Raw genomic sequence first — 20,654 nt, 5'->3', positions numbered from 1 at the left:
TCACCCACAGGGTGCGTGGAGATGGACGCTGGCATTGGGCAGATGCTTATTTAGCTGGGCTGCATTAGACGGCATAACAAATGGACTGCTTTGTGTTCCCACTTGGAGTCCTCTTTGTGAAACGTTTCCTTGACATTACACAAGGAGGAACACCTGAAAACACAAAACATGTTTCTAAATATAGAGCATTTGGAGGCGTCTGTCTAATGTTGCACCATTCTCGGGGCAGATATAAATGTCTGATCTCTCAGGCATATCAGTTTCTCCAAAACCTATTCTTGCTGTAGGTAACATATGCATGCACACTGCACTTATTCCCAGTTACCAAGGGATCTGTTTGTTGAATTTATAGAGGCCTCGCAGTTCAAAAAGCAAAATTAAGCCAGAAAAGAATCATGATACTCAGCTCCTGTGTTTTCTGTCTGTGGTCTGATTTATAAATCAGTGTGATAACTCTCTTCAGACAAGGGGTCTCCAAGAATATGTGTTTGTATATGAAAAGCAAAGCTTGTGAGTTTTTTTTTAATCTTCATTTTTCTAGGGACCAAATGCTTTGGTGACCTACACAATAATCAGTGGAGCAGATGACAGCTTTCGAATCGACCCTGAATCAGGGGACCTCATAGCTACCAAGCGGTTGGACCGGGAGCGACGATCAAAGTATTCACTGCTGGTTCGAGCGGACGATGGCAAGCAGTCCTCTGACATGAGAGTGAACATCACAGTCAGCGATGTCAATGACCACACTCCCAAATTCTCCCGGGACGTGTACTCCTTTGACATTCCAGAGGACATGACACCAGGTATGTTTCCGAGTATCTTTTTCCAGCAGGCTGCTCTAGGCCGTCTTGACTTTTGCAGTCACAAAAAACTCGTGAAGCATCTATAAACGCAAGCTGAAAACCAGCAATCATTTCCCGTCTCCCCAGCCAATGGGAATTACTTCATGCTTGTTAGTCTTTGGCCTGCCTGTACGCTACTGCCCGCAATAATACCATAATGACAGTCGTTTTTTTGTTTTATATGCCTGTAGACATTAGTACTTTTGCATTGTGTACATTTGGAGAGAAAAAAAAAGAATTTTCAGATTCCAGTGGTGTGTTGCCATGGTGTTTGTGCCGTGTGCTGAAAGGCCTAGACGAGCTGTGAGCAAATGGTGCAGTAAGTTCAGGAGGAGTCCTCACTCCGCCCGCCTCTGTGTTCCACAGGCGCCATCGTGGCAGCCATCCTGGCCAGCGACGCGGATGCGGGCGTCAACGGCGAGATCACGTACTCCTTGGAAGAGGACGATGAGGACGGGGTCTTCCTCCTGAACCCGGTGACGGGCGTGTTCAACGTGACCCGCCCCCTGGACTACGAGACCCAGCAGTTCTACATCCTGTCTGTTCGGGCTGAGGACGGGGGTGGCCAGGCCAGCTCCGTGAGGGTCTACTTCAACATCCTGGACGTCAACGACAACCCGCCCATCTTCAACACCACCCTCTTCAGCGCCACAGTGATGGAGAACCTTCCTCCCGGCTCCAGCATCCTCACCCTCAGCACCAGCGATGCTGACGACGGTACTGTATGCCTCCCACACCAATGCACACTTACCTCACTTTTTAAGATATACGGACCTAAATTAATCATTATGACAGATGTAATGAATTTGATATGGTAAATCACTATGAAATAAGCCATTCCTCCAATCCCAGGCTGAGAACAAAAACATGGCCTGCAAAGTGTTTCAACATATCAGTGGGGAGTTAAGCAATGTTTTGCTAACAGATGAAAAATGAATCATAAAATACATTTGACAATAGCCATTATGCATGGTCTTCACTTCAAGATAATTGTTATACATGAAGCTATCATCTGAACGAGGCTTAATGGGGTGTGATTGGGTTTGTGCACTGCTTTTTTAATATGTTTTATATAGATTTAAGGAGTGAATGCTGAGACTCAAAGTAGTGTGCAGCTTTTATTAAGCACAGACTAAAGGCTTGAATACATGGCCTATGGAAACATCTGCTACCCAATCCAGACAACCGAATGATATTAGCATCTGTTAGCCTCAAAAGAACAAGATATAGCTGTAATGTGCGGCGTTTTTTGTTTTTTGTTTAGTTTCAGTTTTTCAAAATTAACTCGGTTTTCTTATTTTTTGAAGATTTCTTAGTCTTATATTAAGTGCTAATAAAGTGCTAATGGTCTTATATTAAGTGCTACTAAAATGCTTGATGTAACTGGTCACCTGTTGAATTGATGATAGGTACCATTTGTGTGAATTTCTTTTGTTCTTTTGGTGGTGGTTGGTGATGTTTTGTAAGACAAATTATTTTAAAAGGGATAAAAATACATGTTGAGAAATAGTATTTATTAATTTAGATTACTTATTTTATGGTATTTTTGAGTAATCATTTGGTGGTGCACCGTGGTGATGGTAAAAAATTGATCTGTGACCTGAGGAATTTGTCTGGGGTCCACTTTGGGTCACAACCAAAATGTCATGGATCATTGGTTCATATAAATACTGTATTTATTCCTGTGCTTGTTAAGCATACTAAAATAGCTTAACTTGTATAGCAAAACTTTGTTCTGTTGCCTTGTTCAAAACCACAAAAATCGATCTGAACATTTTGCAGAAAAAGCCAGCCAGTCATTTGGATGCAGTTGTTTTTGATTGACAGCTTGATCTGCTGGAACAGAATGCTCTCTGCTGGCCTCACATTAAGCATGACTGCATGACAGCTGTATAATATCTATATCTGCTCTGCCCTTTGACCCAGTTTTTTTTTTTTTCCCCCCTCCATAGAATGAACGGAGACCGAGATCAGATGAAGTCAGTCTGTATGCGCTGACCGGCTGCATAAACAGCCTATTCATGACCGCTGCTGAAGAATATCCTTCCAGCGAGCTCTGCCATAATGTAGTTACTGTGTCCTACATCCCTGGAAGAGACGAGGCCTTTAACTCTGTGTGTCAGCTCTCCTCTTGTCCCGGCACACGCCGATCTCCCCGGGCCTAGCTGGCTGCGCTAGGGCCGCTTTTCTTCACAAAACATTATTGTTAGAACTTCCTGAACCTTGACTGCGGCTGACATGGCAGTAGCTTCTATTATATGAAGGCAGATAGAATGATATGTAGCCTTTGATAAGAGGTTGTTTGTGTGCATGAAGTAAATCAACAGTGTGGGAAGGTGCCGGCTCTTTCCACATGAACACTCCAATGACCAGAATTACAGCCGCTCAATTTAAGCTCATTTCAGGCCCTCGCGGGAGAGCCAAGGATTAGTCTGTATTGTAAAATTTCATAATAGCTATTCCTGTTGTTTGGATTAGGCGACACACAACTGGGCACTTAATTTGCATTCACGAAATGACCCGTGGAAATGATTGTTTTACTACAACGATGTTTACTCTGTAAACAAAAGCACGTTTATAAGCAGGACGTCATATAGGCCTACAATGCAAAGAAAATCAATTTCATTGGTTTCTTTTTATTTCTAAAATGTAGCATAATAATAACTATGTATTGTGAAAAACTTTTTTTTTATGTTTACATTTGATGTTGGCAAGCAGATCCTATCCTTTGAAATCACTAATTGCGATTATATAAAGGAAACCATCAGAGAAGCGGTTTTAAGATATTGTGTTCTTTCTGCTTAGACAGTAATCACCAAGTTAAAAGTGTTCAGTCTGAGTAAAAGGACCCAAAAGCTGTTTTGCTTTCACAATATAAGGAAATACATGCCGATAACAAGCTTGGCAAGTTATCACCATGCATGTGTTCCAGTCATGTGTAAACATCCTAGTGTTAATGTCTGTCAAGCTCTGATTAACAGATCATGCAGGAACAGTTGTTTTAAATAGAAACATAATTGAAATAGGGAATAATACGATCACAGGAACTTGTGAAGCATAATAAAACGAATGCTTTTCCCGCAAATAATCAGAGCGAATCTCTCGTTCCCTGTTTGCGTTCTAGGCCCAAACGCTGAGGTGTCCTTCAGCATCGCCTCAGGAGACCCCCTGGGGCAGTTTGTCATCGACAACCAAGGCGTCCTGAAAACCAAGCTGTCTCTGGACAGGGAGAGCCAGTCCTTCTACAACCTCGTGATCAGGGTTCACGACCTGGCGCTGCCCCCCATGGCGAGGTTCACCAGCACCGCCCAGGTGTCCATCATCCTGCTGGACGTCAACGACTGCGCCCCCAGCTTCACCTCGCAGAAGATGACCTACATCCAGGAGAACACGCCGGTGGAGACGGTGGTGTTCACCGCGCAGGCCACCGACTCCGACAGCGGGCCCAACAGCTACGTGGAGTACTCCCTGCGCGGGCCCTTCGGGAATAAGTTCAGCATTGGGACGGTGGACGGAAACGTCAGGCTGATCGGTGAGCTGGACAGGGAGGAGCTGTCCAACTACACGCTGACCATCGTGGCCACGGACAAGGGCGAGCCGCCGCTTTCCTCCACGATGGACGTCACCGTCGTCGTCCTGGACGTCAACGACAACACCCCGAGCTTCTCGCAGAACATCTATGACATCGAGATTGAGGAGAACACACTGACGGGCACGGATGTGCTCCAGGTGTTTGCCAGCGATGCCGACGAGGGCACCAACGGGCAGATCCGGTTCTCCATCGGCAGCGGCAACACCAACTCGGACTTCAGGATCGACTTGGTCACTGGGATGATCTCGGTGGCCAGGCAGCTGGATCGGGAGGCGAGGCCCACCTACTCGCTGGTGGTCCAAGCGGCGGATCGAGGGAGCAGTCCCAGGAGAGACAGAGCCACGGTCAACATCGTGCTCCTGGACGTGAACGACTGCACCCCAGCGTTTGAGCTTTCTCCCTATACTGTCAGCGTTCAGGAAAACCTGAAAAATCTTCCAAAGACTATTCTGCAGGTCAGTGTGGTACGGATTTGTGTCAATCAAAGTATGCAGAAGTCAGCAAAGAATCGATTTGATTTTTTTTTGTTATTTTAGTAAAAAATATATAATACTATATAGTATCTATGACCTCAGTATTAATTTTTCTGGACATGCCATTAACGCTGAATTCTAGAACGCATATGTGTTACGCATATATATTTGAACCTTAAATGTTTTTTTGCTTACAGTAATTGGGGGATTTACTTGGTTTACATTGTGGTAGAACTATCTTAATTAGTAAACTAATGAACTAGTGAAACATTTGACTACCCACGGACAACAGCTGGAAAGCAATTTGTTGAAAGAATGGTAATGAGATGAATGAATCTCTTTACTGATTCCAGGCTTGGAAAATGACTTATTTAAATTATTCAACTGCTCATCTCTTGAGACAAAGGTAGAATAAGTGAACTTCCCTTTCTTATACCTAAGGTAAATATGTCTTAGCTGTTGGTCTGGGAAGCAGTCCAGAAGTCATGCATTGTTACACAAGAATATCCTTTCTAGCATGATAGCAAGTATGGCTGGACTTATGTCGCCCAGGGAGTCATCAATCAGCTCCGTGCAACGGTTCATGCACACGTGCCAGCCGAAGAGAGCGAAGAACCACTTCCGCTTTTCCCTCTCACAGCTTATGGGGGACGTCTGTTTTGATTGGCCCTCACCTGTTTGCCGTCTCACTCACTCTGGCGCTGTGCCCCTGCTGTAGGTGGTGGCCAGAGACGATGACCAGGGGACCAATGGCCAGCTGACCTATGCCCTGAGTGGTGGGAACGAGGACGGGGCCTTCAGCCTCTCGTCCAGTGGTCAGCTGAGCCTCATTCAGAGCCTGGACCGTGAGGCACAGGACACGTACACCCTAATCATCACTGCTACCGACTCAGGTAAGAGAAGGGGGCGGGGCTGAAAACTAGGCTGAAAGTTCACTTAATAACCCAAATTTCATGTTTGTCTTTACACTTTAAAATTACATTTAAAAGATTGGCAGTTGTATATGGTTTCTGAATATTAAATGGAAAATAGTTACAGTACTGTATCCTAATAATTCTGAAAAGCATAGGAGGCCAAAAAACCTATTTAAAAGCAGTTTGTTTATGAGTTTAATTTACATGCATTGCCATAACGGCCAATGTATGTGCATCATTTTTATTGCTGTTTCACATGTCATAAAAACCATTTAAACTGATGAATATGTGCAATTAATTGTAGGATGTGTCTGGAAAGGATCATTTAGCCATAGTTATGGTCAAGTATATAGTGGCAGGGGTTCCTACACATCTATAAAACTTCTATAAATTTTATTAGGAAACAAAAAAAAACAAATGTGTATTTGCTATGTCCATTGCTGCTTCTTTTATACCAGTTTATTGAAAAAGCCTCATACAGTTCCAGCGCCAGCACCTCAAATTCCTTCCATCAAGATAGTAATAGCTTTGTGATACCATCACATAGTTCTAGCAGTGATTGACCAAGGAGGACAAATAGGGAGAAATGATACTGTGTGAGGGCTGCACTGCAGAGTAGATCTTACACACTCCATTGAAAGATCCAAGGCAACCTTACACACTGCAATGGACACACTTATGTTGTACTGAGCTGGATGTCGCTCTGGATAAGATAATAAACGTATGTAATGTAATGTAACGCTTTGGAGGTTGCGTATCTTGCCTTTGCCTTCGTTAAGAACCCATAAATGGTTGTTTAGTGAAGCAATCAAGCAGCAGTCTCAGTGCACAGAGTGAAAGAAAATGAGGAGCTGTTCACAAATGCATGTCTGTACTCATTGTTAGGAAGCCACACTCTGTTCCCGTGAAATGTGTTTTAATTAGAGATTTTAATTGAAGGACCGCTGCCGAGCAGGTGTCTGTCTTAGCTAAAAGCACTGATGTCAGTTTACTGGAGAAGAATAGGGAAAATCTGGATCACCACCAACAGTTTGTGTGGCACCATTTGATCTGAAAAAAAGTTTGATTAGTACTCAGTGCTGACATAATTTTTCCTGCATGCTGTTGCTTAGGAGGACACCCTGTCTTACAAATGGGATATTCAGCTTGTGAAGCCAATTAATGAACTTCTGAAGCCAATAAATTAGACCGAGCACCTTTTTTTTGTTAAACAAAATCAAGCTATGCTCTTCTGACAGAGGTCAGAAACGTTCCCAGGAAACAGAAAGAGGTCTTTATAAAATCTAAAATATAAAATACCACAAATATCAAAAACAGTGATCTTTGTACAGTATGAATTACCCTCTAATACTTTCCTGGCATTTTTAAGGCTCAGACAGTAGGGAAATGATTATCCCATTCAGTACCTGGCAAGGTAGACAGCACTGGCTGGCAGCTGCTCCAGCCTCTCTGTAGCTCTTTTTAATCAGGGACACTCTACTCTGGCCCCCTCCTAGGCTAGAATCGGAAAGAAAATTATTCCAAAAGAACAGATTTAAATGCTCTGACCTCCAAAAGTAGCACAGAAACTTTCATTAAAAAAAAAAAAAAAAAAACAAAACATGGAGGATTGCGTGTTCCACTGCGTTACTGACTTAAACATGAAAAAGGAGTTGCGGCATAGTATAATTGCAATATGCTGTAGTAAATGTATAAATAATGATTATAAAATATGCAAATATTTGACATTCATATTCTGCATAGGCTGCTTGGTGAATTCCATTGGGTTTGGCAGCTTGTGGGGCAAAGCCACTCTTTAAAAACATTTTTTTGGTGAAGTAAAAGCCATTATTTGCTGTATTAGCCGGAATTCCAGCCCTCGATGCTGAGTGAAATCTGTCATGAAATGGATGGAAACAGAGGAGGTATCTGGCCTCCGCTTCCCATAATGTATTCTGGCAGGAGCAGATCTTGGCATGCTTCTGTCATTACTTAGAGATCTGCGTTCTGTTCTGACTGTGGCACAAATACTACTTAAATAAAGGTGTTTTACAAGAAGGCTTGTTCAAGGGAACTTGGAAAAAAAATTGAACTCTTGCAATGGAAACTCGTTGGCAGCATTTCTGAGGGTAGGCGGGTCCTAGAGAGAGAGATAACTGCAGTTCAGTCTCAGGCAACACCATCTGAGAGGTAACATCTGGGTTCGGCTGCAAGAAAATTGCATTTGTAACCACTGCACAGAAGCATACATGCAAATGTTTCCAGTGTAACTGTTTTAAATGCTTCAGCATTGTAGGGATTCTCCTATATATTAGCCCTCAATTCCTACTATACAAGCTTATGTAGCTACTACCTACTGGTTTTATAAAACCATCCCTTGTCAACCATTGATAATGAGAGAATTTTTTGTTGGCTATAGGTAAAGCATGGACACAATTCTCTTTGTGTACTTGTGTTCAATTTTCAGTAACAGGACATAGTCAAAGTCTGCCCTTCATATTCAGTAGGGGGTACCGGTTTGTCTGTGCAACATATGAAAATGATCTTTCTATGTCTCCTTAACGGCCTCGCCGTGTTTGCTTTCTGACACATTAAATGTAAACCTTGTGGCCCAGGATGACGTGGTCACATTTGTTAGATTGTATAAGAGAGTGCAGGAAGACAGCTGTTTGTTTGTCCTGTAGAGTCCTTAATCAGTCCTAAATCACTGCCACCTGGTAGCTCATTAGTACATTAGTATAGTAGTGTGAATAACCTCAGTGCCGTGTCACTAAACCAGTGGGAATATGACCAGCGAGTACGGACCATGTTTGAAGGCCGGTTACATCCAATGTCCCAAGTAGCATACTTTGTTTAGCCAAAATGCTCCTTCTACAGCATCATGCGTCCCCTGACACAGTTAAACGTAATACAGGCCTCAGTCAGTTGACCATCTGGTATAGTGCGTTACAGAAGGTACTGAGTCCAGGCAGTCAGTCAAAAGCTGTATATTTTATTAAAAACCTCTCCCCAACAGCTCCTGGAGAAACTATTGGCATTCCTATCGTCATCAGTGTTTTATTTATTGGTTGCGTGGACACGCAGCTGTGCCCTGCTCCCGCTAACAATCCCCACTCTGAGAACTGAGACTCAGCTGCGCTGATTGTCTAACCCAGGATGGGATGTGTTTTAAAGGCTTTATTTGCTTTGTAACAGATTGGATGATTGACAGCCCCAGCTCTTCCAGGATTCTAGAATTTGAGACAGCATTTCATGCGCAATATTTTCGGAAAAGATTCCGGGCGGTACGGCCATAATTTTCCAAAGCATTATTTTCCCTCAGAAGCAATTCTCTCTGACCGACACTGGATGATAGCGTGGGGTAAGTCTGAACTGAGCGGACAGTGGTGGGTTTCCACGCCTGCCACGTGTTGTGCTTTTGGGTTACTGACCTGGTGTGGGACCAAACAGCTGTGTGAGAGACAGTTCTGCTTCTCTTTCACTGTGAGCTCAGTTTCTGCTCCAGCGCAGGGCTGGCAAAATGTGGCCTTAACGGCCCTGGCTCCTTACAAATGTGCTGCAGCGATTGATCGAGCACTCCTGTGACCCCATGGTGCTTTGGCCTGTGAAGGTCTCACAGATGCAGTAGCCATGCAGTGCATATTTCTGTTCGCTGCCAAGAGCCCGATCTCTGCAGATCCCCAAGGCATTGTTTGTACATCATCTTACGTATTATTTTTTCAGTAACTTCATTAATTTAATTTTCAATTATGATCACACCTGCAGTCATTGATCTTTGTATATATTATTAATGTTCTCATATACTGTATGAAGTGTCCGTTTTCTTTTGAGCCTGCTCCACTGTTAAAATGCAATGATTTATAATGTATTGTGTAATTGCTATGTTGCTGTGAGCTTGCAATAAATGATCCAGGTAACATTATTATAATAAAGTAATGTAAACAGTGTACTGTCTGTGAAGAGAAGATAATGTACTACACTTGAACAATTGAAAGCTAATTGATTACCCACTTCATAAGTAGACGGAGTGAAGGCTAGATGGTAATTTTGTTAATTTCATCTGTCTTACTGTGTGCAGAGGGACTGCAGATGTTGTGGATTATTTTGGATGACAGAGAAATTGCTCATGGAACAAGGAAGAAATCATTTCACTCTAGGGCACACACAATTGTTAAGGGTGTTGGAGGTATGCAACCTACTTAGTTTCAGTTTTGTTTGAATCTAAAGTTGTGTGTGGAAATGAAAGCTAAGATGAAAAGAAAGATGAGAAGAGAGCTTTTTGAAAACATTTACAACTTTTGCTGTCTCATTATTTGTATGAACTTGCATCAGATAGCTTTCATCTTTTTTGTTGATTGCATCACCGGTCATAATACGCACTTGCAAATTTCTCAAGAAACGGGGATTTCATTTTGTCATTACAAAAAGATTCCCCAGTGACACGAGGTAGGAAATGGAAGTCATGAAAGCAAGTCTACATGTGCATCTTGTGAGAAAATCATTACATAGACAAACAGCGTGTTTCGTCATTTTTATGAATGTAAGAGAGAGGCTAGTCCCTTTGGCCAACACTGGCGTTTTTGTCGTAAGGAATCACATTCTTTCACGTCTTTTTGTAGGCTGCTGTGTTTGCTCTTCTACTTTGCAGGGCTAAATGACTGCTTAACAGATAAAGAATTTTAATGACTGGCCCATTTAAAGCCTGGATCTTTTTATTCACCACAATGGCACTCGTGAATCAAGGCCCGTAAAGAGTCAGATTTCTTAAACGTTTCCAGCTCATGCGTTCTCAGATCTTGTGCTTGAGAGCAGATCTTTAAATATTTAACATGAATACATTACTATTGGGAAAATGTGCGGTGAAGATTGTTTCTCACCTTTTTTGACCCTCTTCGCTTGCACATATTACTGTTTAGCACCTTGAAGTCATTTGAATGTAAAGCCAAGCTGATGGAGTCTTTATAAACAGTGGTAAAAGTGCAATAGCTGCGTGGTGAAGTTTGCCAAATCACCGTCCAAATTTGCCACGATAAACCTTTAATAGGGCCGGTTTCTAAAGCTTTCAGCCAGTTGGTCTAGCAACAACAGAAATCTAGCCAAATAAAATATCGGGTTCCTCAAATGAACTTTTACAGACCTGTAACATTCTATATCAACATTTAGACATTGCACACGAACAATGTGCCCTCGCGGGTTTCTTTCTCCTTTTTTTTTTGGGTCTCATTTTCTGGAAAGCTAAACCATTGCTGGAACACATCATTAGTGTAAATAGTTTTAAACTATCTAATAAGACTTTTAAGAGGCAGTGTGGCTCGGTGATTAGTATTGTCTGGAAGCCAGGAGATCCGTGTTTCAAATCTCAGGGCAGTCCTTTGCTCACTGTGTGACCTTGTTAAGTTCTCTCACCTCACAGACCGTCACCAAGAAATACTGCTGCCTTCATATTTCTAATCTGTTTTTCAAAATACTTTCTACATGATCACCTTTGACAAATAGGACCCCTTTGTCTGCTTTCTGCCTAGACAGGTAGTTACAAGTTAGTCTCTTATTGTATTTTTCTCTTCTAACAACAATACAGGATTGCATTAGACATGATTATCTCCTTCTGGGATTAGTCTATTTATGTTATTTTAGCAAATGACACCATGGAAAATGTGCAGTTTAAGGTCCATTTGAGTCTCATGCTTTAAAATCAGTGAAAGCTATTGAACAGTTGAATGTTAATAAAAGTAAGAAAGCTGGATCGCTCCATAAAATGTCAGCAAGAGCCCTTGCACAAACCAAAACGGCGCAAAAGGACAAAGGCCCACATTTTATTTAAGCGGAAAGGAGTTGCCTGTCTGTCTGAGAAGTAACCAACAAGTGCTGTCCTAAATATGTGGAAAGAACATGCAAAACTATTCAGACACATCCTTCCATAAACACAGTAAGCAGGGTTCGTTTTAGGCTTGCTTCATAACACACTCCAGAATGTGACTGATCTTGTATTTGTTGACGTAGAAATGCTTTGACTGCATCCACATTTTAACTGCTGGTTGGAAATATCCTTTTGGACCCTTTGGCTCTTTGGTTGGGGGGGGGGGGGGGGGCTTTGTTTGCTTCATTACATTTGGCAAACCCAGTGCTCCGGTAAGTCTCTGACTTCCCTCAACTTGGCCATCTATTCAGCCATGTTTGACAGGCGCATTAAAAGAAGCTTTGTCGCAAAGCAACGGATTCTCAGAGGGAGAAAAATGTTCACTCCTGCAAAATTGTGGCCCTGTTTTCCGTGAGTAATGGTGGGTTTTATTGACAGTGCCCCACAAGGGCACAATGCAGCAGGAGTCTATAAAGCATAATTAACAGTTTAGCCTCTAAGCTCTGGGGTGCAGATGGCTGTCTCGTAAATGAACATGTTCATCTGTCTTCCTCAACCAACCTGTCGATCCCAACCAATATAATGAACCATGCTGCTGGCAAACATCATTGTCTGCACTAAGAACAAGGATGCTGAGTATCACATCTGTCAGTAAAATTAAATTTAAACAAGCGGGTGACAAGAAAGACAACATTCCTCCCCCCTTGCTACCCAAGAGACACTCTCGACGGAGTGAAATTAGAACTTCGACACAGTCACTGCACTAAAATCTCAAGTCTGATGTTAAAATGATCAAATTAGTTTGCCTTTTGGAAGAATGTTATGTTAACCTCAGATCCATACTGCTGTTTGTTCAAGGTTTATCAGTTGTTACTTGAGCCCTTTAGAAGACGGATATTTAATTACACATCACCCCACCCCACCCCCTGGTTTCTGAAGCATGGCAATGCCACTTTGCTCAAGGCTAATGTGATCTGTCTTCCGGTAATGTACACTAATAAGGTGCTTAGACTTGACCATATGCTTATTCTAGACAATGGTTTACAGCAAGGGCTTTAGGTGGGCTTAGAAAGAGAACTGTCCAAGTGTGTTTAAGATGAAGCCAGGAGACAGATGGAGAGAATACACTCCAGTGAGAGAGAGGCTGTTGTTGTGGATTCCTCTCATCTGTTCTAGTTTTTAGGGAAAAAAAGCCAGTCTTCGCCTAGGACTGTGAGAAGGGTTAACATGTGATTGTAAAAATAAGTCGTACAGACTCGTACGTTTTGGTGACAGATTCCCAGATTGTTTCAGCGGGACAACACAATATGCTTAACGCTAAAATGTCTTTATCCCTGATTTTATTCAAACTGATGAATATTGAATGTTCACTTGCACTGAAAGGGTTGCGTAAAAAGTCTAAGGTTTCAGCGTGCGAAAGGAGCGGCTATGGCATGGCTTCCCAAAGTCTTTTAATTCAGCGCAGCAATGGCTGTCAATTACATTTACTCTGTTATCTAAATACCATCAGTCTATCGTTTTGCTCTGGGAGGGGGGAAAAAAAGGAAATCTCGGAGACTCAAAGTTCTCATCAGGACATGGCTCGGGCCTGCCATGTATCAACGGCTGTGCTGAAGAGGCTGATTTTAGTGCAGCTCTCTGGGGCAATCCTGATCTTGGAACAGGGATACTGTGTCATGAAATATTTTCTGCGCTGATTGGAACAGCACATTTCTTGGACTTAAACTTAATTTCCTCGCTCACTTCAGTGACATATTTCGAATATATCCACTGTGTACATGTCCATAAATGCCGCTTACATTTCTTGGCAAAACAGTTTATAATCAAAGCAAAACCCCTGTCGGAGCATATACAATTTATCTTTTTAAAGAGGAGAGCTTTTGTGCTGCATATATTTCACTGTTAAGTAAACTAGAATGAAATAAGACCCAAAACATTGGCAGGAGGCAGGGCAGGTCATCGGACTTTGTTACTTCAGGTTGACCCTGACTGACCTTTAGCTAAGCAAGTGAAAGAGATACTCTGTGTCTGTGTGTGTGTGTGTGTGTGTGTGTGTGTGTGTGTGTGTGTGTGTGTGTGTGTCTGTGTCTGTGTGTGTGTGTGTGTGTGTGTGTGTGTGTGTGTGTGTGTGTCTGCGTATGTGTGTGTTTGGATGTCGGGGGGAGATTGAGACGTGATGGAGGTAAAGAAAAAATGTTTTTTCTTTCCCTTCCTTTTAAACTTTTGAGCTTGCCACGGCTGATCAAGTTTAGCCAATAAAGGCAACATAAAATAGTTTATTTATTTTTCCCTGTCAGCTGATGCAGACAGAGGAACCCTGCTGTAAGCGCGGCACACACTCATTGCGCTGCGAAAGCGACCGCAAGCCGCAGCACCAGATGTGCAAGCTACGATCCACGTTCGTCATTAAAATGGAATCCGGGACAGAGCTGCGCTCCGTAAGAGCCGATCCGAAGCGTCTCTCCGCGCCGGTCTCTGCGCCACGGGACAGCATTCGCCTCGCTCGCTCCCAGTAGCGCTCCGAGTCCCAAGGCCTCTGCGAAGCTTCGGTTAGACGGTGAAAAAAGAAAGAAAGAAAGAAAAAAAAGGACGTTTTGTGGTTTCATGCTAACTCGTAAATAGCGCAAAACACACGGAACTGCTGTCTCAGCAGAAAGACGGCATTCTGGGAACGTGGCCTGTCGATGGAAACAATATTTCTCGCCACAATGCATGGCAACCACCAGAGCTGCAGGCTAACTGAGCAAATTTCCACCGGCTCTGTCTCCACGGCAACATGATGTCATGTGTCATTCATCGCCGGGGCCGGGGCACGGTGCACGGCCAGCGCTACCCGTGTTTTGGGGTGTAGTCGTCCCCCCACCCGTGCCATAGATCACAAGCAGCCACACCATCCTGAGTTCACGTCCCCCATACAGTGTCCTCAGAGCTTGCCCCCAGGGGCCCCTCCACACTCCAGCAGAGAAAATCCGTGGAAGTGAATCCAAAGACAATGAGGTACGTAACTCGCTCTCATTGCGAGAGAGCACTCCACTCCTGTCACTCTTTCGTCCCCATCTGCTGCGGAAACAAACAAACAGGCATTTAAATGTCCAGTTACGGCGTTAATTTACAGTTTGCAGTTGTTATTTTAAGGGCTTCATGCGTCTTTGTCTTAACGTGGGCCAGACAAGCTGCAGTCATCATGTTTAAAAGAAAAAGAAAAAAAGAAAGTAAACCATTCAAATGCTTGGCAGAGCCGCAGAATTCAAAAAGATGGATTTGGAACTTAACACAAAACTTCTAACTACAGACTTTTTTTTTTTAAAAAAAGCAGCCTTTTTTGTTATCTGGAATTGATTAACCCCTCAAGGTTAAAAGCAGTCAGAGTTGGTGTGGTGGTGATACGGTGGGAAAGGGGAACTATGTGAGAAAGGCTGCGATCCCAACACCTCCAGTTGGCCAGGGCCAGTTCCGCGTGGGTTCAGGAGTGTGTTGAAGAAGGGGGAGAGTTCCCCGCGGGGCTGAGGCTGGATTAGCCGGGGTCGTGACCCGGACGGGGCTTGTTGCTGGTGGCTGATGGGGAGGGGTTCACTCAAGTGCACAGGCGCTCAGGTTCACCGGGCTGGCCCGCCGTAGCACGGCTGTCTCCTTTTCTGCGTGGATAAACAGTTTGTGACTTCACATCCCCAACCCCCACCCCCTCACCTCCCCACACCCACCCCCTCACCTCCCCACCTCCTCACCCCACTGATCCCCCCGAAAAGAGAAAACGTCTGGAGTCACGCCAAGTCTTCAAAACAAGTACAGCGCACTGAACTGGCGGACTTCCGTTCAAATGGCACAATGGAGTGGAAACAAGAGTTGCCCTGCTCTGACAACAGCGTTTAGCAGAAGTGCGGAAATCAGAGTAATCGTGAACAAAACTGACTGGCTGTGCTGCAGGAACACAGGTCGTTGAGTGTAGTTCCTTGTTGCCTGCTTTCCTTGAGATTCTTTGGGTTTCATAAAGGATGAGAAAATAAATTCACTTGCGTTTAGTGATTCAAATGAATGCTGCCTGTGCTTCCCTTCGTATCTACCCATACTACTCAAGCACATAGAATACTTCAATCTGAAATCTAGTTCAGGTTACATACTCTCATATGCTGCACTGTCAGTTCAATATGCTGTTCTGTTGGAGCCCCTTTGTATCTCACAGAAGTGTCTGCCAACTGCTCGTCCGTTACTCTAAGTGATATGAACACCTGGAGCGGATGGTCACGAAATTAAGAGGATTATTTGTCCCATTGCAGTCCAGCCGCTGTCAAATCCTCTTTCGTAACAGTGCTGACAAATTAGTCACGTTGTGTGCCTCGGCACAACAGTGACTTGCAAACCGCTTCGTAGCCTGATAGCAATTACTCTCCGCTAACTTGCAGCCTGATGCTTACAGCGTGCATTTTCATCCAGGTGGTGCCACTAGATTCAGCAAGCTTTGCAAGCTCTCCAAGTGGGCCAGTAGATATGCATAAGCTTTTGAGATGCTTATCCAGCTGTCTGTTTCTGTAAGTCTGTTTCTCGGTACCTGCATCCATGTCGTGTCATTTCAGCTGAATGAGCACATGTGTTTGTACATTTATGTGGAGAAAAGTGGGAGTTTTTGGAACAGGAAGTCAAGATCAAGGAAAGCATACAGACAGGATATTAATCTAGTAGGAAACACCTCTTTGGAATGGTTCTCAGTGGGATCAGATATGTACCTTGTGTAGTACATGGGCTCAGGGACAGTAGGTTAAGTATAAATTTTACAGGTGTGTTGCTGAAAATGCTCAGAAAAGGAGAAACTTGGTTGAAGGGGAGAAGAAAATAAAAATGTTAGCATGATTCATCTCTTTCAGTTTCACCAGGCCAAAAAAGTTTAAGGTTTGCGGTTTCTGGAACCAGTACTTCTCAGTTTAACTTAGACCTTTTTTAGCATGTGAGTGTTTGTGTGTGTATGGGTACGTTTGTGCAGCAATGTATTTTTCAGAAGCATTTGTTTATGCACTCAGTTATAATCACATTCACTTCACATATTTTCAGTTCTGACTTGTATACATCTGTAAAAGTTCAAATCTAAATGTTTGTTCATCTGTCCTCGATCCATGCATATCCATTTCCGCCATAATCACGTATGATGAGTACTAAGATTTATAAAAGGATTCCTTGGTTTGAAATTTCTTTTCAAACTTCCTTTTTAAATCAAACTCCTTAAATACGCGGAATCCCTTGGGCCTATAAGTTCAATGCAAGCCTCATTCCTAAATATTATTCCTTTTGTTACCCAAATACAGAAATAAACAGGATGTATAGGTAGGATGTTTAGGTATGTAAAGAAAGAAAAGTGCATTCAGTTAGCACTCTTATTTTAATGCAAGTAGAATATTATGTAAATGACAAATTCAGTGCTTTCCCAGGGTGAATCTTCCCTTTTTTGGATGGATCACACATAACTCCGGTTACACAAGGGTTATGCAACCTCTCGTGCTAACTTTTCATTGTTATTATTTCTTAACATGTTAGTGTTCCACACTTTGCAGCTTTAGGCATTTGATGTTATCATCGTCAGATCTGATGAGAGGAGCGAATGAATTTTAATCACATTGTAGAGTAATGTAATGGAGCAGATGTTTGAATTTTTCGGCATTATGTATAGCCATTATTTTTCATCTGCTATTGATTTAAAACCATCCCTGCGGATCATGTGAACTTTTTTTTCGCGTCACTCGAAGTGGAAAAACGGTTTGATTTTCACTCAAAATGGCTTTTCTGTGCTCTAGAATTCCAGAGTGTAACTTGAAGAGTGCTGTTTCCCTTTAAAGAGATACCCATGCAACAAGATTAAATACACAGAGCGGACTCTGAAACACCCCCACAAGGATTTGCTGTGTGAGCTGTGTTTCAGCAGCATATAACTCTTTGCAATATTGAGGATTATAAAGGTCTTGAAGGATGCTACAAGTGGTTACGTTAGCAGGCTTGACTATTGCAGTGAAATCATGTTTGTTAAAGCTGCATAAGTCTCACACTAAGGGAAACCTTAGGCAGTGGTGAAATACTCTGAGTTTGACCCTCATCCCCCGGCTCCTCTCTCTCTTCTCTTTCTCTGTCTCTTTCCCTTGCTTTCTCTCCCTCTCCCTCTCTTCTCTTTCTCCCTCTCCCCCCCCTCTCCCCCTCTCCCTCTCCCTCGACATGATGAGAAGGTTCCCCATCCCTGAGCGGAACGGGCACAGTCACCATCCAAGTCGAGGACGTCAACGACAACGTCCCGCTCTTCGCCTCCGCCGTCTTCCACGCCACCATCCCCGAGGATGCACCCACCGGCACCGACGTCCTGTTGGTCAACTCCTCAGATACAGACGCGGGTCCCAACAGCGTCATCAGGTACGGAGCAGACCACAGTGCTGACTCCACCCCTGGGGGTGGGGGGTGATGGGGGGGTCAATGGGGGGGGGTTTGAGGTGGGAGTCTGGAGGCCTAGCCGAAAACCAGTGCTTTCTTCTTCCGCCCTCTGGTCTCCCCCGACAGGACGTCCCGGGGCTCAGGCAACAGCAACAAAGCCCAATGCAGCAAATATAGTAATGAGGACATTAATTGGCAGTGACAGAACGAACGATGCCCATCAGGGGTTGACTGGTCCTTTAATGGAGCACAGAACCAGTCACAATTAGTCATTAGTTTCAGTTCACACAGGCTTTTTCAGTGAGTTCATCTCCCCATGTCTCTCCCGCGACTCACGGAGGTTATACACCGCTGTAGCTTTACGTTTTATTTCACACTTTCTACTCCTCGCTTTTGGGAACTACCTCCATGAGAAGTGCATTTACAGTGCAGACGTATGTATGTTTGTGTATGTCAGAGAGGGTTTATTTCTGGGTTAGAGAGGAAAGTTCTGGAGGACAGAATGAAATGTGATACTGTTTGAGAACCAAAAAGTATAACTTTTTGGTCATAAAGAATTCTGGGATGCCTCCAACACATAACTACAGTAGTGGACAGTTTGAAGAGGACTATAGAGGATTGGGGCCTCTAGTCTATAGTCTGCAAAAAATGGAAACTAAATTATATACTAAAATAAACTGTTTAGATAGCTGTGTTATGGATTTTTATAGAAATCTGATGAATGTTGTGATTCCTTTTGTCCATCTGAAAAGACTCAAAGCCTGTAGTCATTCGATGTGCTACAAATAAAGCCTCCATTTCTACAATACGTTTCCAACAGTGCCCTCTATAGGATTTTTGTAGTATTTATGAGCCAGTAAGGGCATGGACATGAGACGGAGCAAAAAATAGGATGCTTATAATCATTTTCGTGAATATAATCTGCTAATTTCCTATCGCCTCCTGTCTCCCTCCGTAATCCGCTGCTTAATCTACTTGATATGTCTAATTTGTCTCCAGCTACAGCCTGGCAGGGGGCGACGGGCAGTTCTCCATCAACCCAGCCACAGGCCAGATTATCACCAGCGCCCTGCTGGACCGGGAGACCAGGAGCAGCTACCAGCTGGTGGTGGTGGCCTCGGATGGCGGGCAGCCCCTCAGCATGTCCAGCTCTGCCACTGTCTCTGTGGCGGTGACCGACATCAATGACAACCCGCCCCGCTTCCACCACCACCCCTACGTCACCCACGTCCCAGCCTCCACCTCTGCTGGTAAATTCAACCCCCCCCCCAATGTATTATTGTATTATTCATATTATTGGATCTTATCCATTACATTACGTTATTGGCATTTAGCTCTCCAGAGCGACTTACACAGGTTACAATTTTTATGTGTTATCCATTTATAAAGATGGATATTTACTTAAACGATTCTGGGTTAAGTACATTGTCCAAGGGTACAGCAGCAGTGCCCCTTTCATGAGTCCTGCTCCTTACCACTATGCTGTCCTGCCGTCCCTAGATTCATCCACAATCTAAATCATATCACCTAGACCATCTAGACCATATCACCTAAAAGACATGGTCTGATACACTAAATACATAGCATAGAGGCAGCAATAAAAGTACAGCAACAACTAGACAAGTCTGAAAGAATTGTGCTAAACTAAATAAGCATTCATTTAGAGTGAACTGATTTGGGGCCAATCTGTAGCTCTGTTCCGTAGAAATGTGGCTTGGAATTGTGCTAATCCCACACACCTTGTAAAATACAATGGAATAAAACACTGTAGTGATTAACTGGATGAGAAAAATGCTCGACGGAGAAGTGCAAATACAACAAACACGCACAACTGATCGTTCCGTCTCTAAGACACATTTCTGAGGGTACGCCCTTTAAAACAGCAGATTCTCCTCTGCATTTGTGTCATTTGTGTCTTAAATGTGTTATGTGAGAAAATGTGTTATGTGAAAAATATCATATGTAACTGCCCACTCCTCCCATTGAGGTCAGTTTGTTTAGCATGTACAGTAACAGCAGTAAATTCTCTGGCCTAAAAACTTAAACTGAAGCAGCCCGTGTTCTGCACAGGCAGCATATGAAATGAGACTTGGAAGTGATTGGATTAAACAAAGTTCGATCCAAAACATTGGTCTAGGCTGATGAAAATTTGATTTGAGCATTTTGAAATGTAAACAATGAAACGGCGATTGGCTTAGAATTTCAGAGTTCAGAGTTCAGAGTTTATCTCTACTACAAAATGACTTGTTTTCAAAAGGCAAAAGAAAATCTACACATTCTCTGGAATTAGAACAAGGAGTTTCATGCACAAATAAATGTAATTATCTGGAGCATATCTGGCAAACCATATCGTGCTAATTTGAATTATGTTGTTGAGAATTGGATAAGCATTGCTGGTCTTTTTTTCTTATGTTTTTGATATGTAATAAAGCACCAACTGGTTTTTCACCATCATTAATTAACAATTACATAAGTATTAAGAGAATCTAATTAACATTTAGGGGTGGAATCTAATTAACATTTAGGGGCGGCGGTGTAGCATAGTGATAAGCAGCAGGGCCCGTAACCGAAAGGTTGCTGGTTCGATTCCCCACT

At 43.3% G+C, this 20,654-nt stretch overlaps 1 protein-coding gene across 1 annotated transcript in view; it reads left to right on the top strand.

Annotated features, from left to right (window-relative positions):
- The window catches only part of LOC118793067 (protocadherin Fat 4), an 84,474-nt gene that overhangs the window by 46,157 nt on the left and 17,663 nt on the right, over window positions 1-20,654 (top strand). The window contains exons 3-8 of the mRNA XM_036551017.1: window positions 542-803; window positions 1,209-1,559; window positions 3,967-4,889; window positions 5,626-5,800; window positions 17,861-18,041; window positions 19,059-19,309. Of these exons, the coding sequence (XP_036406910.1) occupies window positions 542-803; window positions 1,209-1,559; window positions 3,967-4,889; window positions 5,626-5,800; window positions 17,861-18,041; window positions 19,059-19,309 (2,143 nt within the window). The remainder of the gene's footprint in view (window positions 1-541; window positions 804-1,208; window positions 1,560-3,966; window positions 4,890-5,625; window positions 5,801-17,860; window positions 18,042-19,058; window positions 19,310-20,654) is intronic.

Source organism: Megalops cyprinoides, chromosome 18, assembly GCF_013368585.1.
Source record: "Megalops cyprinoides isolate fMegCyp1 chromosome 18, fMegCyp1.pri, whole genome shotgun sequence".
In the NCBI taxonomy this organism is placed as follows: Eukaryota; Metazoa; Chordata; class Actinopteri; order Elopiformes; family Megalopidae; genus Megalops; species Megalops cyprinoides.
This window is presented reverse-complemented; position numbering and strand designations above follow the sequence as displayed.